The following is a 19,997-nucleotide window of genomic DNA, read 5'->3' on the forward strand; positions in this document are numbered from 1 at the left end:
TACAGTGCATATACCATGTTTATGCTCGGTAAATAACATTTAAGTTCTACTATACATTAATCATGTTTTAGAGAAGCTACATGAACCCAAGCAGCGTGTCATAAATGCTCCTGTCACTGTCCCAATGGTTAACGTAATTTGCTGAACATGCCACAGTGATGTATGTAAACGTGTTGGATCACATGTTGTAAGGGGACAAGCTCGTATTTCCTGTGAGGAGAATTCACAAAGCATAAGCCTCCGTCTGAAGGAGCTGATGAGAACAGATGCGTCTACGACTGAGAATTAAACGTGATCGCGATGCGGTGGCTTTTTTTTTTGTATTTTCCCAGCAGTCCTCAGAAGCAAACATAGAAAATGCTTCAACTATTGACAAACAGTACATAAGTCACATGGCATGTGTTTGCTGCAGGAGACTGAATTGACCATTTGCTGAACCCGATCTCCAAATAATGATTCACCATTGTAATTAAGCTCTTAACTTGGATGAGGTGGTGCTCAACCAAGCCCTGTCTACACAACATATTGGCCCCTTTGGTAAAAAAAGAAAAATGTGCCAGCACAACCTTCATTTTACAAAATAAATCCATCCACACCAAGATTATAATAGTTTTGGATTTTTTATTAGTCTTAGTTTTAATTTCGTTGTAATTTTTTGTTTTCAAATTCAGTTAGTTTGAATTAGTTTTTAGAGTGAGTTTGCTAGTTTTAGTTTATTTTTATTTATTTTTTTAAATGCTTAGTTTTAGTTTAGTTTTTATTAGTTTTAGTTTTTTTGTAATGGGCTATGTGTTGGGTGTGAGATTCAAAGAGGTTATAATAAATTTTGCCTTTATTTCCTTTGGTTTGTCCATCTTAGTCCCAATAAGGTTATTAACTCTTACAGTTCCAGGTGTTTTGAATGTTGGTTGGAGTGTAGACATCCCTGTCTCAGTAAACATATTTACCATGTGTTCCTGTATGTTCACAAACAGAATCCTCTTTCTAATAGAAACACTGGATTATGTATGAAAAAAGTTGACAAAGATGAAAACGAAGGACATTTTCACTATAATTTTCGTTATTTTTAGTTAGTTTTGTAACCTCACAATACAGTTTCAGTTAGTTATCGTTTTTTGTTAAACTCGAAAATGTTTTTTCAATTCTTGTTTTCATTAACTATAATAACCACACTGGACTGGGAGAGGATCTCGGAGTAGAGCTGCCTCTCCTTCGCATTGAAAGAAGCAAGTCCAGGTTTGTTCAGGCATCTATTAAGAAAACCTTGGGTAGACCCAGAAACGCTGGAAGAATTAAATATGTCATCTGGCCTGGGAACGCCTCGGGGTCTCCGAGGAGCAGCTGAGAAGTTGAGTCTAGTTAATTGGAGCCGTACCATGCAGGTGAAACTCAGCTTCCTTTAATATGAGGTCTGTAACATAGGTAAACAAATATAAACAAACACATTCTGCCATTGTTGTGATTTCTAGCGCATGCTCACTCATAATGCTACAATGGCTATCTGCAAATTAAGAAGATGACGTCACTCTGTTTAACATGTTTTGTAATAATCTGCACCTGAGACGGTGTTTGAGAAAATCTCTGTTTTTGTGGCCATAAAACTGTGTGAACAAGAGGCCAAAACACAGAGGAAATATCTTATTTCTGAAAATATCATTATATCTTTAGACGTGGCCCTAAACGACCTCAACTGTATCCGTGTATTTAATGAGCTTGAAAGTTGGTGTCAGTTTTTTCACCTTTCCAGATCTAAAAATGAGAGCAAAAGTGCAAAAGAGGATGAAACATTATGATTTCTGAGCTGCTAATGGGAGCACATCTGGGTATATATTGTTACAGTAGCACTAAAGTCTTAGCTCCAAAGCCAAAGAGAGGATTGCAGCAAACTACATTATTTGTTGGGGTACAAGCTAAGCAAAACAAAAACCCTTAATCAAGGATCATATCTTCAAATAAGTTGGCCATAAATGGTAAAAAGTCCAATGGAAATTCATTAATTAGTGAGCTGCAGGGCATGCCAATAATAGACAGTTTTAACAGTCAAATTTGATAATCATCTTCTTCTACTGAAATCAAAGACAAATACAAAACTTACTAAGAACTTGACCTCTTCCTCACTTATTACGGAAAACTGAAAACATGCTGCACTAGAATACCTTGCCTACTGCAGTGGGAGTAAGTACTGTAAAGGTGGTTGAGGTTTAGCAAATGGTCAATATCAAGTGATCGCTCCCTCACCAAACACGTGTTGACAGTTTCACAATTGAGGCAATAAGTCGTAACACTGGACTGACAGAAAAGGACGCTTTGAGCTCTGTCGGCGTGATGGAGGTGTGAGTTACCGTTGAATATACTCGACAACAATAAGCCTTTTTTTTTTCCTCAGCTCTTGTTTCTGTGGACGCAGTGCAGCAAAGTACATCAAAAAAAAAAAAAAAATTAGGTGAAACTGCAGCAGCTCCTCTGGCACCTTCCACAGAGAAACCCTGAACATGGCTTCTAACAATAACAAGTATGTACAATCACTAATGAGTGGAGTGGATTCAGCCATCCACAGCAGCGTGGAACCTACTGTCCTGTGATCTCTGAATACCCCTCTGTTGGCAAAACCCAAGTGTAAAAAAAAAAAGGGAGCGGGAAGCGTAGCGCTGTGTGTGTTTCTCTGTGTTTTTGTCTGAGTGTGTGAACATGTGCAGTATGTGTGTGTGGGTCTTTGCCTGTGTGCTTTTGCCAGCGGCGATGTGTGTTCAGTTTGAGCTACAATAAAGACGGATTGGGCGCGGATGTTCTCTGATGTTTCAAGTTATTGGTGTTCACCCTGTTTTTTTTATTTGTTTATTATTTTTTTGTCAGGTAAATATCCATGTGGACTTTTCATAAAAATGCAAAATACCAGATCACGTCATTATCAAAACATACACAAACCACAGAGGAGACTGAATAACACCTAAAAGGCTGCCCAAGTGATAAAATGTAGCCTTCGCTGAACCGACTGTGACTTGTAAGCTAAAGATCCCACCTATAGCCTCAACACACAAACAGACGTGGGTGAAAACTGATTTGACGACTCTGAAAACTGATGCTAATTTACATTGTGTGTGTACCTTTTCCAAGAGCCACCTGCTGTGGTTTATTGGAATGTAATGCTCGAGAATTTCTCATTTCTGAGCAACACGGACGCTTTAAATCCCTTTTTTTCAGCTAACCAAAGGGAACACACAGCCAAACTGAGTTAACACGTAGATAGATCACCGCTTTAGCACACAGCTGCAATGCAAAAAAACATAATAAACAAAATGAAACAACAAAATTCATAAAAAAACAAACAAATAAAGTAGGAATAAAAAGAGAGTGGGAAATAAAAGTACAACAGGTATTACTGAGAAGAAAAGGATATATAATTTCTTGTTTTGCTTTTTCTTTTATACAAATGTGTGTTTGTCAGTCCGTTGTAATTTGTTGCAAGGCTACAAGAAGCCCGGCGAGGAGCAGTAGCACAGCCAGAGCAGCGGGGGCAGCAGAGAGGCCAGGCCCACGGGCCGTCTGGAGACGGCTGAGTTTCTCGGGATGGCGTTGGACGTACTTGGACCGTCTATCTGAGGGTCCTGAGGGAGAGACAGAGAGGAACAGTCCAGGTGAGCTGCGTGAGACTTTTTTTTTTTTATAGATTCAAAAACCTCCCACACATTGAAAAGTTTCGTTTTTTGCTGCAAGAAGGCAATTACTAAAGTTCACAGTGAACATGATCCTCTGCAACAAAAAGTGAAGACAAAAATATCCGTCAAAAAAGGTTTTACTGATATTCCCTTTTCCACTCTGCATAATATACTGAGGCTAACCGGCTCTTTCCTCTAATACAAGAACAATTTCCACACCTTCTATTAGAACTGTGACCTTTTGAAGATGCTGAATTTTCACCTGGGACAGAAGCCTAATTCCTATTCTTTTTGCACCATTATAGCACAGCTTGCATGCTCTTTTGTTTATCTATTTAATGCATACTAACAACAGTTTTGAGACAGCAGGACATATTAAAAAGGAGTTCAAATATATCAAAGCTGAATTGTAAACAGTATAAACTGTTGACAGGTGAGGTAGGATTAGCAGAACATCTATTTGATCGGCCCTTTCTGTTGCAACTGTGCTGCTAATATACTGACTCATCTCCATTATACCTGTTTATTTCAACATATGTTTTATGGGGAATCATTTATAATATATAAAGATTATAAATCAGTTCCCTCTCTGTCAAGGCTGTAATATTAACCTCATGTCATTTTGGAAAATGAATATATTCAGAGACAGCTGGTTTCCACACAACTGTTGCTGGTCTGAATGTCCAGATTGTGGCATGAGAATGTTTCATGAATCAGCTGTGGCAGGTGCCTCTGGATCTTCTCCACAGCAGACTCTGGGATCTATTTCATGACAGCTTGATGAATGACGGCCAACAAAACATAAAATGCTTCCAAGAAATTCATGCATCAAGTGCCATTGTCACGTTTAAGATATTGAGGTCTGTTTTTATTAATGGAACACACAAAACAAATCATTTTGGTGTGCCTTATACACCGACTGGGACATAAAGTGGACTTTATGTGGATTCATAGGTTTAATTTCTGCATGCAGGATGTGGCATACTTAAAGACATTAGACTGTTTAATTCAAAGATATCATCTAGAAAAAATCTGAAATATATTCATCTGCTTTGACACAAAGATGAACTGAAATGCCACAGCATGTTCATATGATGATGATTTACCATTTTTGCAAATGTCAAAATTATATAATTGGCTTCTTAGAAAAGTATCTCATTTTCATTATTTTATGTAAAAGTAGGTCCCCATTAGTCACTAATAATCTGTGTGAAATATGCAAAATTTATGTAAATGATGTACCCTGAAAGCATGTTTACTGGTTTTTCCAGATGTCCCCACAAAGCCTGATTAAAACATCACTTCATCATTTCAGAGGTTTGAAGGTGTGCATAGGCAAAATAAGCTGTGGCAAGTTTACTCAATTTTTTTCAGCTCTCTACAACCTCTAGAAAGGGTGGTCCCCACAAGTGATTATTGAAACTGGAGTCCCCATGATGTATCAAAACCAGTATGTGTGTGTGTGTGCATGTGCCATCATGCGTAAGTATGTGTATCTGGAGCTTCACCACCGGTCTTTGGCTTGCTAATAAAGCTGCAAGCTAACGGCTGGGTCATCTCCCCCAGACCTGTCCCTGCCTCTATTAAATGTCAGTCCAGTGCATAACAGTGCCTTATTATTGTACAATGACATTTACAGTGAACTTTAAAAGCCACCAGATAAGCAACAATCCCATTTCAGCCTCAAAGGAACTACAAAGAACAGGAGTTTACAAAGGAGGCGGGAAGGATTGCCGTGGCAATCACAGTCAGAGGGAGGTCACAGACTTCCAACAGCAAGGTTGGATTACACGTTGTGATTACTTGATAGCTCGAGCAATTGCCCTGTGGTCTTAAATTAAACTGTTTTCTGAGATGACATTGTGAAACGGTTTGACAGTTTATCTCCCGACACAAGTTGTTTGCAGCCTGTGATATTCTCCCAAATTAAAGATGCACTTTTGACCAAACATACCTTGATTTACCATATATATAATGCTGTCACTCCAATTATTGGTATTTTTTTGTCAAAGTTGGCCATGGCGGAGGTTTGCACTCTCTAAGCGGCCTTCAAGTTTTGCTATAACTCTGTTAAAAGACGCTTAGAAAATGTAGATTTAGTTGCCTTACAAATAAGCTTTTTAACTGCAACATAATTGTAGCTAAGTAATAAAGTAAAGTCGAGGAAAGTTTTAGTTTGAGAATGACTGGTCTGCCCTCAAAGAGGTCAACATAAGGCATTTGAACAGGCAGAAAAACACAACTCATATTTACATTTTAGACTGTCCTCCGCCACCATCTTGCTGACGTAGTAGTAATGATTGACAGGGATGCAGAGTTTAAATGGCGGATGTTACACTCAGGTCAGGAGGTGGATGGGTCCAACAAATGGTGGACATTCACCAGGAGGACAGGGTTTGTGTCCCATGTGAAAACAAAAGTAAAATTTTACCTAACTTCCAATTTTTAGGTAACTTCTGTTGCTCAAGTCACCCTAGAAACTAGTTCACTTCTGGCACCAACCTTTTTTAAACCTGACGTGTGTGCTATTTTTAGAACGCTACGCTCTGTATCATGAGCCGTAAAATGCCCATATGTGTCGTTATGGGTGGGATTGACTATTCAATAATACTATTGTCTATTCTGTCATTTAGGTTGGAGATGTTGTTACTATTAAAAGGTTTAGAGGGAACTGTAAAATAAACTGACAACAATACTGCCCTACAAAATCTAACTGCAGTAACTACGCAAAAGGTAAAACTGAGAAAAAACGCTTTAAAGTTTTTTTAACAGTTTTTTTAACTGGCCAGCCAAATTGGTTTTATGTTGATAAGTGATATGACACTTATTTCTACATGTATTAATGATGTAATTTTTATGCTCAAAAATCATGACAATTTATTTGACCTTTGACCCCAAAAACGTAGTTACTGCATTGCTGAAAAAGGTTCTAATAGTGATGCAAAGACAGAGTGGAGTAACAACAGTGTTGTTGTCTTCTTTCAGCTTTTAAATTTTGTTTTCAGTGAATAAACATTTTCAAATTGATTTTGTAATAAGTGTATTTAAAACAACTCTATGTAAAGATTTGTGCATTTTAGACTTAATATTATATTTTACTCTTAATATAATTTTATCTCACTTTTTTACTTCATCACTATCTAAATAATAATTTCCTTTTCAAATAAACTTAAAAAAAACAAAACAATTTTTATGTTTAAATTAGTATATATATCCAAAGCAGACATTGGTAAGTGCAATTACTGCTTGGTTTTGAGTTGGATTTTGTGGTTTTCATATAATATTTTAAGCAAAATTGAAATCTAAAACTTTGTCACAAGATAAAACAGACATCAAGGAGTTCATTTTTAGTTATAACTCAATTTTGACCAAAAAAGTAGTTACTGCAGTTAGGCTTTGTAGACACAGAATAGCTGCCAGGAGGTCAAGTATTTTTACATTTCATTATCGGATCCTTTATCTGAACAGCATTTGTTATCCATTCATGTTTTAAGTATCAATTCACAAAATTCACAAAACGTTATTACACAACTGAAGACAAACTTACCACACAGAAGACGCCATCAACAGTTGAGTTTGACTTCAATTTCTGAGCCTGCAACAGGAAGACAGGAAATATCACAATTCATGTTCCAATCCAAAAACACCCACAACACAGTCTTGTTTATTGTGATGCTTTTGTTTTTGAAAAAAGATCCAAATGACAACCAGATTATATATTTATAAAGTTTCAAGGTTAACTTTTTCCTTAAAGTTTGCATGTCACATAACAACTCAACAGCATTTCAGAGCTCTGACTGACACGCTGAGACTGAAAGTCAGCAGAGGATCTGCGGTAATTAATTTGCTTTGATCAACAATCGATGGAACAATCTGTTGTCTAATCACACTGAAAATATTCTGTCAATACGTTTACACAACAGGTACAAACAACACACAGATACGAGCGTTCAGACACTGTGACTAAACTTCAAATAAGCATTACATTCAATCTGTGCCTTTATGAAAGCTGATCCGATCATAAAAACAGATTGGAAACTAAATCTAAATTGGAAAAACTACCATAACCTTGGATAGTTTACCCTGAGAGCCTGTTAAACTTTTAAAGCCTCTGATATTTCCAGTCAGAGGAGAAAAAAGAGCGAGGCTGAGCACAGAGGGACAGTCAAACCCAGACTCTGATTTCATCTCAGATTTATCATTCAATAGCAGTCGCACGTTCAAACACACAGCCTTTGATTCTCTCTCTCTCTCACACACACACACATACACATTTTCCTCATGTGTAAATGAAGGTGAGAGTCTGTTTTATGACGGCAGTAATGACGAATTCTTGACAGTGTTAGCTAATGCACATCAAAGGTTCAGTGGCTTGTAGTGGTGAGGTTGTATAATGCAAACAATATCTGTTCCCCCACCTCCTTTAGAAACATGTTAGAGAATACGGTGGCCTTCAGGTAACATAAACAGCATGTGCTGTCATCTTTGTCAGTTACACAATGACTAATGCATGTTTTCTGATTGGACAGCTCTGTATTGAAGTCTGCATAATTTCATTTACTCAAAGCTACTTGGTTAAGATTAAGAAAAGATCTTCTTCAGAGTTTAAAGCAGCCGCCGCTAGGGTTGCAAAATAAATGGTAAATGGACCTGCACTTATATAGCGATTATCTAGTCGTTTTGTGACCACTCAAAGCGCTTTATACTATAAACTGCTCATTTAAAACATCCCAGCTTTCAAACTGAGTGCTAAAGAGTGAATACTAAAATACTGAATGCTCCTGTTTTTGGTTGGTTTTGCTCTAGAAAAAAGGTGTAAATGTAAGATTAACTGAGATTAGCGCTTGAGCGAACAAGCTTGTGAATAAACTCTCACAACAACAAGCAAGAAACAAATTAGCCTTCAGGTAAGATAAAGACTACCAGGAAAACCTGTGAATGAGTGGGCTGACTGCTGGCAAACAAGTGAAAAAAGCCACCATAGGTAGTTTCTACAGTCAACTTAATGCGAGCCATGTTTACGTATGGAGTTAGTGGTAAATGGTAAATGGTAAAAAACAGCGCTTTTCTATTCGCTTTGTGACCACTCAAAGCGCTTTACACAAAAGACTGCGCTCATTCACCCGTTCACACACACATTCATACTGGTGGCAGAGGCTACCCTAAACAGTGCCACCTGCCACCATTGGGAATTCATTCACACACTGATGAACGCAGCATCGGGAGTAATTTGGGGTTCAGTATCTTGCTCAAGGATACTTCGCCACAGTCAGGGATCCAACCACCAACCCTCCGATTTGTAGGTGACCACTCTACCAACTGAGCCACAGCCGCCCCTATCAATAAAATAATTAAATCTTGATAAAAGTTCTACTTACAAATAAATCTGTTGAAATGTTTTGATTGTATTATTTTGCATCGATGTCTGCTTATGACAAAACAAAATGTTTATATGTATGTTTGGATATGATAGAGTTTGTTTAAATTAGGGTTTTGTTTCCAGTTAATTCCCATAAATTTCCATAATTCCAAAAGGAAAGTTTCAGATTTGGAATATTCCAAAATTCCAAACTTCTTATGAAAAAGTTTCTGGTAATTTACGAGAAATTTACCGAAAATTTTCCACACCTTTGCAACCCTAAACGCCGCTGACTTTGAGTATTTAGTGGTTGAGGTCTGCATAAGTTCAACCCTCTAAAACACTTGGTTACAGTAGGGAAAGGTCACAGTAGCAATGAATTTGCATCCAAAACTCCAAACTTTTCACTGAACTAGCACAGAGCAATGGGATTGGAAACCAAAAAAACATGTATTTTTTTTTTGCAAAGGCTGAGCTGCAATTAAAATATATACTGTATCTAAAAATATATTCATATATGGTTCATATAATATTAAAATCATCATCAGGACGAGTGAATCTACACACATCAATCAACTCAAAGCTCAAATTGGTGCCTTATCGGACAACTGAGACAGGATCTGGAGCACATGGTTAGAGTTAGGAACTTTCTAGTAAGTTGCTGCAACAAATGCTTTGACAGCGAGCATCTGGACCTCAGAGTTTACTCCAACATGCTTTCTGCTCCTCATTCAACAAGCTCTAACTATAACGACGTATTGGAGGCCTTTAAACTCCAGTTTAAAATGTGTGCAATCACGTCAAGAACAGAAAAAAAGACAAATGTACAAATAAACATGACATTTGTTGAGTGGTGATGCATCACATCTCTAATCTTCATTCTCTCCTCCGTGTCTTTACTCTCCAGGTAAATTTGGTGAGAGCTAAAAGTGATTACCACTTGTGTTGATTGCAAACCCACGATGAGTTGATTTTGCTGATTTGCAGAGCAGAGCTCGTAATCAGCGTCTGAATATCTCATGTTTTTGTCCTGTATTCTGTAAATAAGGCATCTGATTAGGAGTTTGTGGCTTTATAGAAGCTTTTCTCCTTTGCCTCTAATGACCTGCATACTGAATATCTGCTTCCAGGATGGATGCTGTAAGTGAGTGTAACTCCACTTTTGGCTTCTGGTTATTTATGTGTGTGTATGTGTGTGTGCTCAGGCTGCAGGTGTGACAGAATAATAAATGGCTCCAGTATACACAGTATCGTGAATTCAGACCCAAAATAGGGATTTACAGGATGTAGCGGGCACAATAACACAAAAAAGTGAGAAACTATGTGCTGTTATTACACCCTTGCTTCAGCACAAAGCCAAAAAAAAGAATAAGCTTGGGTGGAATTATGTCTATAAATCATTGTGTATTTGCAGGCCTCTTTATAAAGACCGAAACAAAAGAACAAGAAAAGAATTTCAAGCGTGGAAGCACAAAAAAAAGTGGTCTGAGGAACTCAATGACTGATCACTTCTTACATCAGTTTGTGCTTCATGATGAGGTCCCATCTGTGTTAGGAGTCATTGTTTGGATGCATTAAAAGTTTGAAACCTCTGAGATAGAGACACTGGGAGATTATAATGATAATAAACATTTACAGCTTGTAGCTAAAGTCTGAAATCCTGAGGGCACATTGAGTGTTTCACAACAAAACATTTGGACATTTAAACTATATGCAAGTGGATCTTAGAATGTAGATTCCATTTGTAAGTGGGGCTCCATCTGCTGCTAATGTGTACTGTCATAATGCCTCCACCATGACTCAAGACTAACACATACTGTAGTTTAGAGGCTTGTCTTGCTGTATTAATTAATGGGACAATCTGTGATCTAAATGTTAACAAAAGGGTCGAGCAACTCCTGAAATTACAACTCAATCACCACTAAAACATTTCACCTGTTTGACCCAAGGTTATAATAGTTTTGGATTTTTCATTAGTTTTAGTATTCATTTTGTTGTCAATTTTTGTTTTCAAATTCAGTTAGTTTTAATTCGTTTTTAGAGTAAGTTTGCTAGTTTTAATTAATTTGTATTAAAATGCTTAGTTTTAGTTGTTTTGTAATGGGGTATGTGTTGGGTCTAAGATTCAATAAGGTCACAATAAATGTTTCTTTTATTTTCTTTGTCTGATCCATCTCAGCCCCAATAACTTTATTAAGTCAAATAGATGAAATAGATTTCATATCAACCAAAAAGTTTTAGTTAGTTTTGTAACCACAAAATACAGTTTCAGTTAGTTATTTTATTTTTTAAACTCTCGTTTTTATTTTTATTTCAGTTAACGGAAATTTTTTTTCAATTCTAGTTTTCGTTATTTTGATAGTTTTCGTTAACTATGATAACCTTGGTTTCACCTTAAAAAGGTCTTTGCTGATATTGGAAAAGGTTTGTTTATATTGATCATGTATCATGACTAATTCATCCAATACGGCCTTTATTCATAATGTAGCATTATCTAATTATTTGCAATATTATTAACCAAATGGAAGTCTGCTTCTGTCCTCCATCATTCAGTGATATTGCCCTCGTCTGATACTGATAGGTGGTTGATCATTTGGAGCACTATTATGTCTAACAAATGCAGTATTTTAACCATATTTCACACTTATCTCTAGTCATATCTAGCCATGCAGATTTTTGGTTACATTGTGTCTCAGTCTTTATATAAACCTCTCTGTGAGATGGATGGATACAGTATCTCAAAATCTACCAAATAAAACCAGACTTGTAGCTATCATTAGGGTTTCTGCAACTTGGGTGAACTTTGAATTAGATCATGCCTTCACTGTAAAAGCTTTGCTTGTGATTGCATGTGTAAGGAAACCATATAAACATTTGCATACCTTGTCTGTATCCTTTAATATTAAACAACTGCAATGCCTATTTTTAAACTCAACGAGACCTGGACGTCAACAAATTTAAATATATATTCCTGCCTTTTGTCCACGTGTTTTTGGATTTGCCTAATACCTGCCTGTTCCTAAAAGTCACATTAGCATGTGGTAGATTTCCATATTTGTCCAGGGCACTTCCTGCCTGCACGGGAGTCAACTATATTCATAAGAACAGGCCGATGGAGCCCTGGGGCTTGCACACTGTGCATTGCTATGTGAGTGTGTGTGTGTGTATGTTTTCCTCTTCATTCTGGCGTGTGTGTATGAGTTGTTTTATCTGTGGTGGGTTTGCTGTGGGTCCCACTAGCTCTGTTGTGTGATGAAAAAGGGAAAGCAGTCCGGCTAGGCTTTTAATTTCCTCTTAAAACTCAAGAGGGAGAAGATGAGAAAGAAAACATCTTCACACTTGTTCCACGTTCACATGACACCAAGACATTGCAGGGAAAAATAGAGTTTACTATGTTCATCATCTTAGTTTAGCGTGTAAGCACGCTGACAGTTTCTAATTAGTGCAAAACATATAGTATGAGTATAGTAAGTATAGAGGAGTTGGGGCTGATAGACCAAAGTATTAAATAAAGTGAAATGTTGAGCTGAGGAGAGCTTGATGGCTGCCTTACTGAACTGCTCCAGCTCGCACCGGAGTAGTGTCCACAGAGACATTTCTACTGCTGTGCTGCTGTGGAGCTGCCTGCCATCTGCATTGGCTTTGCCTTTTATAATGTCCATAATCAAAATAACTTAACATTTAAATTTGTATTTCCACAATGAAAATCAGGTACTCTACAAATTTATGGAGCCATGCAATTCACATTTTATCCAAAAAAGGTCTATATATATATATATATATATATATATTCCTGATCTTTTTCTAAAGATTTCGTTAAGAAGAAGACAAGAAGGGGTCTCCAAAGGTCTCCAATAACAACAGAAAAAGTCGCTGGATTTGTCTCCAGTCGCTTTCTTGAAAAATAGTCGCTAAGGGGGTCTGAAAAGTCGCTAAATTTAGCAACAAAGTCGCTAAGTGGGGAACACTGCTTCGCCGGCTTTTACAAATGGCGTGTGTTGTTGTCATGTAGAGTACTACATCACATCCTGCTTAGTGATCTATCCAATCAGTAACCAGGCTGTTTTCAGGGGAGAAAAAAAGACCCTGCTCTTCTACAGGGACTAAAAAAGTCCTGACAAACGTCCGCTCCGGATGGCTCGTATTCAAATTAGGGGCGTTTCGGTGAGTGAGACCCGCCTCATTCTGGGTATTGGGTGGTAGTGGAAACAGCCCTATTAATATATGAATTCTGCTCCACAGATCTATTGCAGGGCTTTTTTCTTTCAACAGAAACAGGAAGTGCATACATTAAATCTATAGTGAAAGGTATAATCTTGCCGGTATGATATCAGAATGGCTGTCAAAACATCATTTCACTGTATATTTTTCTCAGAGTCACGTGCATCATACACAGAGCTGCACTGCTCAGGAAGGCTCTGTGGGGCCATGAATGTCTGTACAAAATTTCAACAATTTCAACAACAATCTATCCAATCGTTGCTGAGATATTGACTGACTGACATTGGCACCCATATAGTCACAGCATGGCTAAAATGAAGGACAACACTCTTCAGTACAGGTAATGCAAACAAGAAAGAAAATTGGTTCTCCTCTATTTACTTAGAAACATAAGGTCAAAAGCACTTTGCTTGTGTTAACTGAACATTTGCTGAAAGAGTCAAACTTGAATTAGTAACATTGACAAAATGTAAATTGTCTTTTCGCTCCTGAAACGAACAATGTCACTGAGAGCAGAGGAGCTTTTAACCGGTTATACATTTGCTTTTTTATCCTCCAGTCTTCGACTCTTTCTCTTTTAAGGTAAACTCACAGCTCTGAGTGTTGCTGTGCTGTCATTGACAGGAAGTGGAGAAGTTCAGAGGCACTGGTTAAGTGTTGTTATTCTGCATGCGTGTGTCTGAAAGAGAGAGATCAGTGAATCTTCTCACACGACTGTCCCTCGACTGTGTCATTACAATGGTATAGTCTGCCTTGATGCATACACACACATACAGTCATACACACAGCCTACATGCATGCAGCCAATATACAGAGGAGCTTTACACTGCCACATACACACTAGAAAAGCGGTTTATCACAACTCTCTCATTAAGTTGTATTTGACGTGCTATCAGAGCAGCGCCAACAGCACACACGCACCAGTACACCACCAAAGCTAATTATCAGTACACACTGTGTATATGTGTGTGTGCACTTGCATTTGTGTGTACTTGCATCTGTCTCAATATCTGTCTGTGTGAGCTAATCTTGCAGGACTGAATGTCTGCATATATGTGTTTGTGTCATTGACAAAATGTTATGGCACAATCTGTGAATTATTCTTAAATAAAAGGGAACCTCAGCCACTGCAATTATCAACATTGAAATTCAGCTATCATATTGACTGGTGCTGGGGTTTTTTCGGGTGTAGGAGGAGAATTACTCTAATGAATCACGAAGTAAGTGTTACAAACACTTTGAAAGTGTTACAAACACTAATCCTGTTTTCTGCATTTCAATGCTACAGAATATCCGATATAATTTCATTAGAAAAAGATCACTAAAGAACCATATAAGAGTGAGTCTGCTGAAAGTGACAAACCCACAGAGAGTTATCACACAGCTCTGCAGAGCATTTTAGCATCTTTCAGCTCATTCATTTCTCACCTTTGGTTGAAGAGTAAAAACACTTCAGATAGACCAGGGGTCTGCAACCTCTACTAACAAAAGAGCATTGTTGGCTAAACAAAGAGAAAAAATGTTGGAATGGAGCTGCTAACCTTATTTTGAGCCTCACATTGAAGATAAAACAACCTACTCAGTCTAAATTAGCCTACCAACATTACCAATAGGCCATAAGGAGCATTTATTAATATGATTTTGTAAGAAATATCTCATGAGATTGGAATCAAATGCTCACCTAGCTAGAAAAACTCAAAACTAGACTTGAAATTGACAAAATTTAGAGGTTAAGGCACCGGGCCGGACTTTTGTAAGTTTTGTAAGCTACGATGCACATTTTAGTTGACTTTTTAATGCCATATATTAGCTGCACATTTTTAAAATTGAATAATACAAACGGGCTGACGCCATTGATAAATAAAAATGTAAAGGAATCAGTAATTAATTTTTGTATAATTATCCGGAGCCTCAGGTTGTCTACCCCTGAGATAGACAGTAAGTGAACACAGTAGTGCCTTTAGCACATAAACAGTCAGATATTAAATTTTGGAGATGGTAGAGACCAAAACAGAGCTAAAAGAGTACATTTAAATGCAGATGTGTCATGTAGCCTGAAGCATGTTCCCAATGAACCTCTTATTCTGCTTCTCCCAATGTGGTAAAAAAATACTAAAATTATACTGCTTAAACTTGGGAGGTTAAAATATTATTTCTGAGTATGTTCAGTGAATAAAATACGTTGCTACTGGGGCTTTAAAGCCATAACATAGACAATAATCCCCCATGCAATAACAACAACACTTGAGAAGCTCTGCTTGGTAATGCATGTTCACTACAAGAGTGTGACACAGTATAAACAATAACAGCAACATAAAGATGAAAAGTGATGTTTATAGTTTTTGCAGACAGAAATGATTAAGGTGGATTTCAGTTTTGCTGGGGGATTTTCTGTTATTGTGGGTAAACAATAATTTTAGTGATTTTATGATGCTTCACCGGGTGTCAGTGTTATTATTTGTGGAAAAGCTCCGTCATCGCTCTGCTGGTAATGACAGTATTATCCCCACTTCCTCCCTGACCCAGGAGGAGCCCATCACCGGTGCTCAGGATTGCTGCCTGTGATCCCTCTGTTTCATCAGCCAGATAACTGTTGTTCCTGCAGAGCTGGAGTGGCTGCTTCAGCTGACAAATACAGTCTCAGAGTCTTAGCGGGCACAATGGTGCTGGCACATACAGGTAGACAGATGGATCTATACACTTGAGTGAGTCAACAGCCGGACAGAAACACTCAGATCAGATCAGGACTAAAACGGGAAAAAGACAAGTGGAGGATGAATGAGTCATAGTAACATTTTGATGTTATGCCACAAGCAAAACATGAGATCAAAGTAATATTTTATGAAAGCACTGATACTTTCACTAATGATTTGCTGCAGTGAGACACTGCTGGTCCTGCAAGAGTGGATTCTAAAAATATTTTACATGTTGACTAAAAATGCAACGACGTAATCACAATTATTTGGTAAAAGTTATCACAAAGTTGCCCCTTTTAATGCTGGTATCAACATTATAATAGTTTTGGATCTTTCATTAGTTTTAATTTCGTTGTGAATTTTTGTTTTCAAATTCAGCTAGTTTTTAATTAGTTTTCAGAGTGAGTTTGCTAGTTTTAATTAGTTTTTTGGAAACTAATTAGTTCAGTTTTTATTAGTTTAAGTTAGTTTAAGTTTTGTGACCTTTTTGAAAAAAGGTCACAATAAATGCTCCTTTATTTCCTTTGTCTGATCCATCTCAGCTCCAAACAGTTTATTAAGTCATAAAACCAAATAGATGAAATAGATTTCATATCAACCAAAAAGGTTTACGTATGAAAAAAATTGACAAAGGCGAAAACGAAGGACATTTTCACTATAATTTCAGTTAGTTTTAGTTAGTTTTGTAACCATACAATACAGTTTCAGTTAGTTATTGTTTAAAAAAAAATGATATTTCGTTATTTTGTTAATTTTCGTTAAGTATAATAACCTTGGCTGGTATTCATGTTATTTGTTATTTCCCCTTTCACAACATTTATAAGACACTGTATAAAAGTGACATCTGTGATTTTTACAAACCACACGGTGGAGAGAGCCCAAAACAAATGACATACTATACTGCTGTAATATCAAACCGTTATGGCTAATATCAGGGCCTGACTGATACTGGATTTTTGGGGCTGCTGCCAATACCAATAATAGTAACTAGATATTTAACATTACCACTATACTCCTATCAATGTTATAATGTAAATGCAGAAAGGGACAAGAAGCTTGCCAATATTGCAGTTTTCATGGTTTATCTACCATAAAAGCTGTTTTGGCCACCAGCTAATGCAAGAAAATGTAAAATTATTGTGGAGAGCATCAAAACAACTAAATTACTTTTTCCAGAAGTAATGGTTGAAGTTGGTCCCTGGAGAATTTCTTTAGCAAAGTTTGTCTTTAAGCTTTTTGGGAGTCATGTTGTTCATTTATTATCTGCACTAGCTTTAGTGAAAATGGTCCACATCATTATGTATGATTATAGATTTTTAAGTGAAAAACACAACAATTATTTGCACCTTAGTCTTCCCTGAACTTAGGGAAAATGGTGATTTTATGTTCCAAAATGTCAGTGTAACTTTTCTAGTATGTAACACTGTAACGCCAGCTGTATTGTGCTCCAGTGACTTTAAGCTCTTGTGTCATGTTGAATGACATTTTAGTGAAGTAGCAGCTTTTTGTCTCGCTTTCTATGCTGCTTACCACCTTGATTGTAAATTGGAACGTGCTCTGTTGTACAAACTATATCATGACATCCTTTCTAAATTACCCAAGCATCTTTTTCTGCAATATAATCTGTAAAAAGTTTTCATATCAGCACATCAGCCTATCTGTCTTTGATAGGCCAAGAAAATTGGCAGACTGATATATAGTTTGGCCTCAAGACACAGCAGCATTAACATTCCATAGGAGTTGAAAATCCAATATTCACTCTCCTTTTAGCTCTGGTTTGGTCTCTACCAGCAGCTGAGACAAAAATCTGGCTATTTAGCTGCTAAATGTTCCACTTTCTCCACCAGCCACTTGCTTGTCTGAGGTTGTTTACAGTAAATTGCTTTCTAGACTGTTGCATGGTTTTATGCACAAGACAGACTTGTGTTTGCAATATGGACAACAAAATAAAGTTTTTTTGTAGTATTTGATTCACTGCTTTAACCAGACAGGTGGTATTGTGACAATATGAGATAAACAAATGGAGTGGACCTGAAAGTTAGAAGAGAAAGAAAGTGAGGCAGAGCATGACGAGGCAGTGAGGTATGCAATAGAAACAGAAAGCTGCAGCAGATGAACAGACATTGTAGACATATGGAGAGTGAGAGTGATAGAAAAGGATAGAAAGATCAGCAGGTCAGATATAGAGTGCCGGTGACTCAGAAGCTTCATCCATCTGTAAAAACTTTCATTCCATACAGAAAATGTTTCATGTTATAGGATCAGGTTTGTCCCAGACTGGCTGAAACCCCTGAGCCCCCCAACAGAGTCACACTCTGAATACAAAACTAGCTTCTCTGTGTGTGTGTGTGTGTGTGTGTCTTACCTGTAGGCTGCCACAGAAGTGGTAGATGCCGGGGTCTGTGTTGATGTTGTTGTCGATGGTGTTGGGGTTGCGTTCACGGTTCCTCTGGTAGGGGGTGGTGGTGGAGGTGGTGGTCTGGACTGGGGACATCGGCTGCCACACTCCCACATCTGTCCCATTCCCAAAGGCCTGGATGGCATTACCTACAAAGGGAAATTGAGAGACAGATATTATAAGCTGTGAACATAAAAAAAAAAAAAAGTTTTTCAGGAAGGTGAGTGGCGGGCATAAAGTAAAGAAAGTCTGAGCCACCTTCCATAAAGCAAACAGGTGACACAGACTGACATATCTGACAGAATAAGCAATCATCCTGACTAAGATGTTAACAGGGCTAGAAGCAGGAAAAAATCCTGTGCCTGACAATTTTTTATGCATGGCGGGGTGGTTGGGGTGAAGAAAACTTTGAACATTTGCAACCTACATGAATTAATCTGGTGCACTTCAAGGTTTCAATGTCATTTCAACAGATACTGCATAACTGAAACGAAGACATTCTTGCATTGACTGTAATTGTTAACAAGATCAAAATACAAAATCCTGTCAATAATTGTGTTTTGGAGATACCATGACTCCAACGTTTTGTCACATTTTTCATGAACAGTGGAAACTTCTCAAACATCTTGAAGCACAAGAAAGAATGCAGAGGAAGACTAGGGTCCTGGCACCTTAAGCAGCCCGGCCCCTAATAAAATCTTATAATACTATGTATACTATATTTTTATGTGGGCATTGCGTGTGTGTATGTACTGTATGTGGGTATGCATGCATTCATGCAAGTATGCATGCATGAATGCATGCATACTTGTGTGCATGCATGAATGTGTTTAGGAATGTATGTATCAAAATAAAATACAATACAAATTAAATAAATTAAAATAAAATAAATACAATTGTTTTTCCCCATAAAAACAGTTACACTTATGTCCTATTTTCTCATTCTTTTTGGTTCTCATTTGCTTTTTGGTTCTGCAACATGTCAAAGCCACTCCTTTTCAAGTTGGTAGTCCGACATTACTTATGGCATATTAATGGTTAACATGCCATAAGTAATGTTTTACTTAAAGGCTAAAAAAACGGATATTGATGAGTCTGCCTTTGAAATATGCTGAGCTGGTAAAGAAGTAGTTTTATTAGGCACACCAGAAATACTACGTCGTTATTCCGAGCAGGTCGCTTTAGCACAAAGCTGCATCTTGTCATGAATCACACGTTTGTTAGTCCCCATGTTAAAATAAAGCTTTAAATTGCACCCGCCTAAACCACAATTAAAGGCGAGTTAGAAGGTACTTAAGTTTTGTTATCACTTCCCTACATTATAAATTCACCACACAGTCAAAAACCTGAGTGCTGATGTGGCTATTTACCATTAGAGTCCATTAGTGGCCCTATTAATAGCGTTCTATGGCTTTGATGTAAAAGACACACACACACACACACACACACACACACACACACACACACACACACATCAGAGGAAAGCTGAGCTTTACAGAGCTGCTGTTTGAACATAATGATATTCTTCCTTCCAACAGTGAATTATGACCCTGATACTGTGGTAAAGGAAAGAAGAGCTGATCTGCATAACGGCTCTTTAACCCCACTGAAATATTTATATATACATTAATACAATATATTCTATGTGCAGAGACATATGGCTGTGT

The 19,997-nt window shown here is 37.5% G+C and overlaps 1 protein-coding gene across 1 annotated transcript in view; it reads right to left on the minus strand.

Moving 5' to 3' along the window:
• The window catches only part of gfra1a (gdnf family receptor alpha 1a), a 133,976-nt gene continuing 113,979 nt past the window's right edge, over positions 1 to 19,997 (minus strand). The window contains exons 8-10 of the mRNA XM_059359918.1: positions 18,298 to 18,479; positions 7,204 to 7,251; positions 1 to 3,605 (exon numbers count right to left, since the gene is read on the minus strand). Of these exons, the coding sequence (XP_059215901.1) occupies positions 3,468 to 3,605; positions 7,204 to 7,251; positions 18,298 to 18,479 (368 nt within the window). The 3' untranslated portion in view covers positions 1 to 3,467. The remainder of the gene's footprint in view (positions 3,606 to 7,203; positions 7,252 to 18,297; positions 18,480 to 19,997) is intronic.

This window comes from Centropristis striata, chromosome 20 (genome assembly GCF_030273125.1).
Source record: "Centropristis striata isolate RG_2023a ecotype Rhode Island chromosome 20, C.striata_1.0, whole genome shotgun sequence".
NCBI lineage: Eukaryota > Metazoa > Chordata > Actinopteri > Perciformes > Serranidae > Centropristis > Centropristis striata.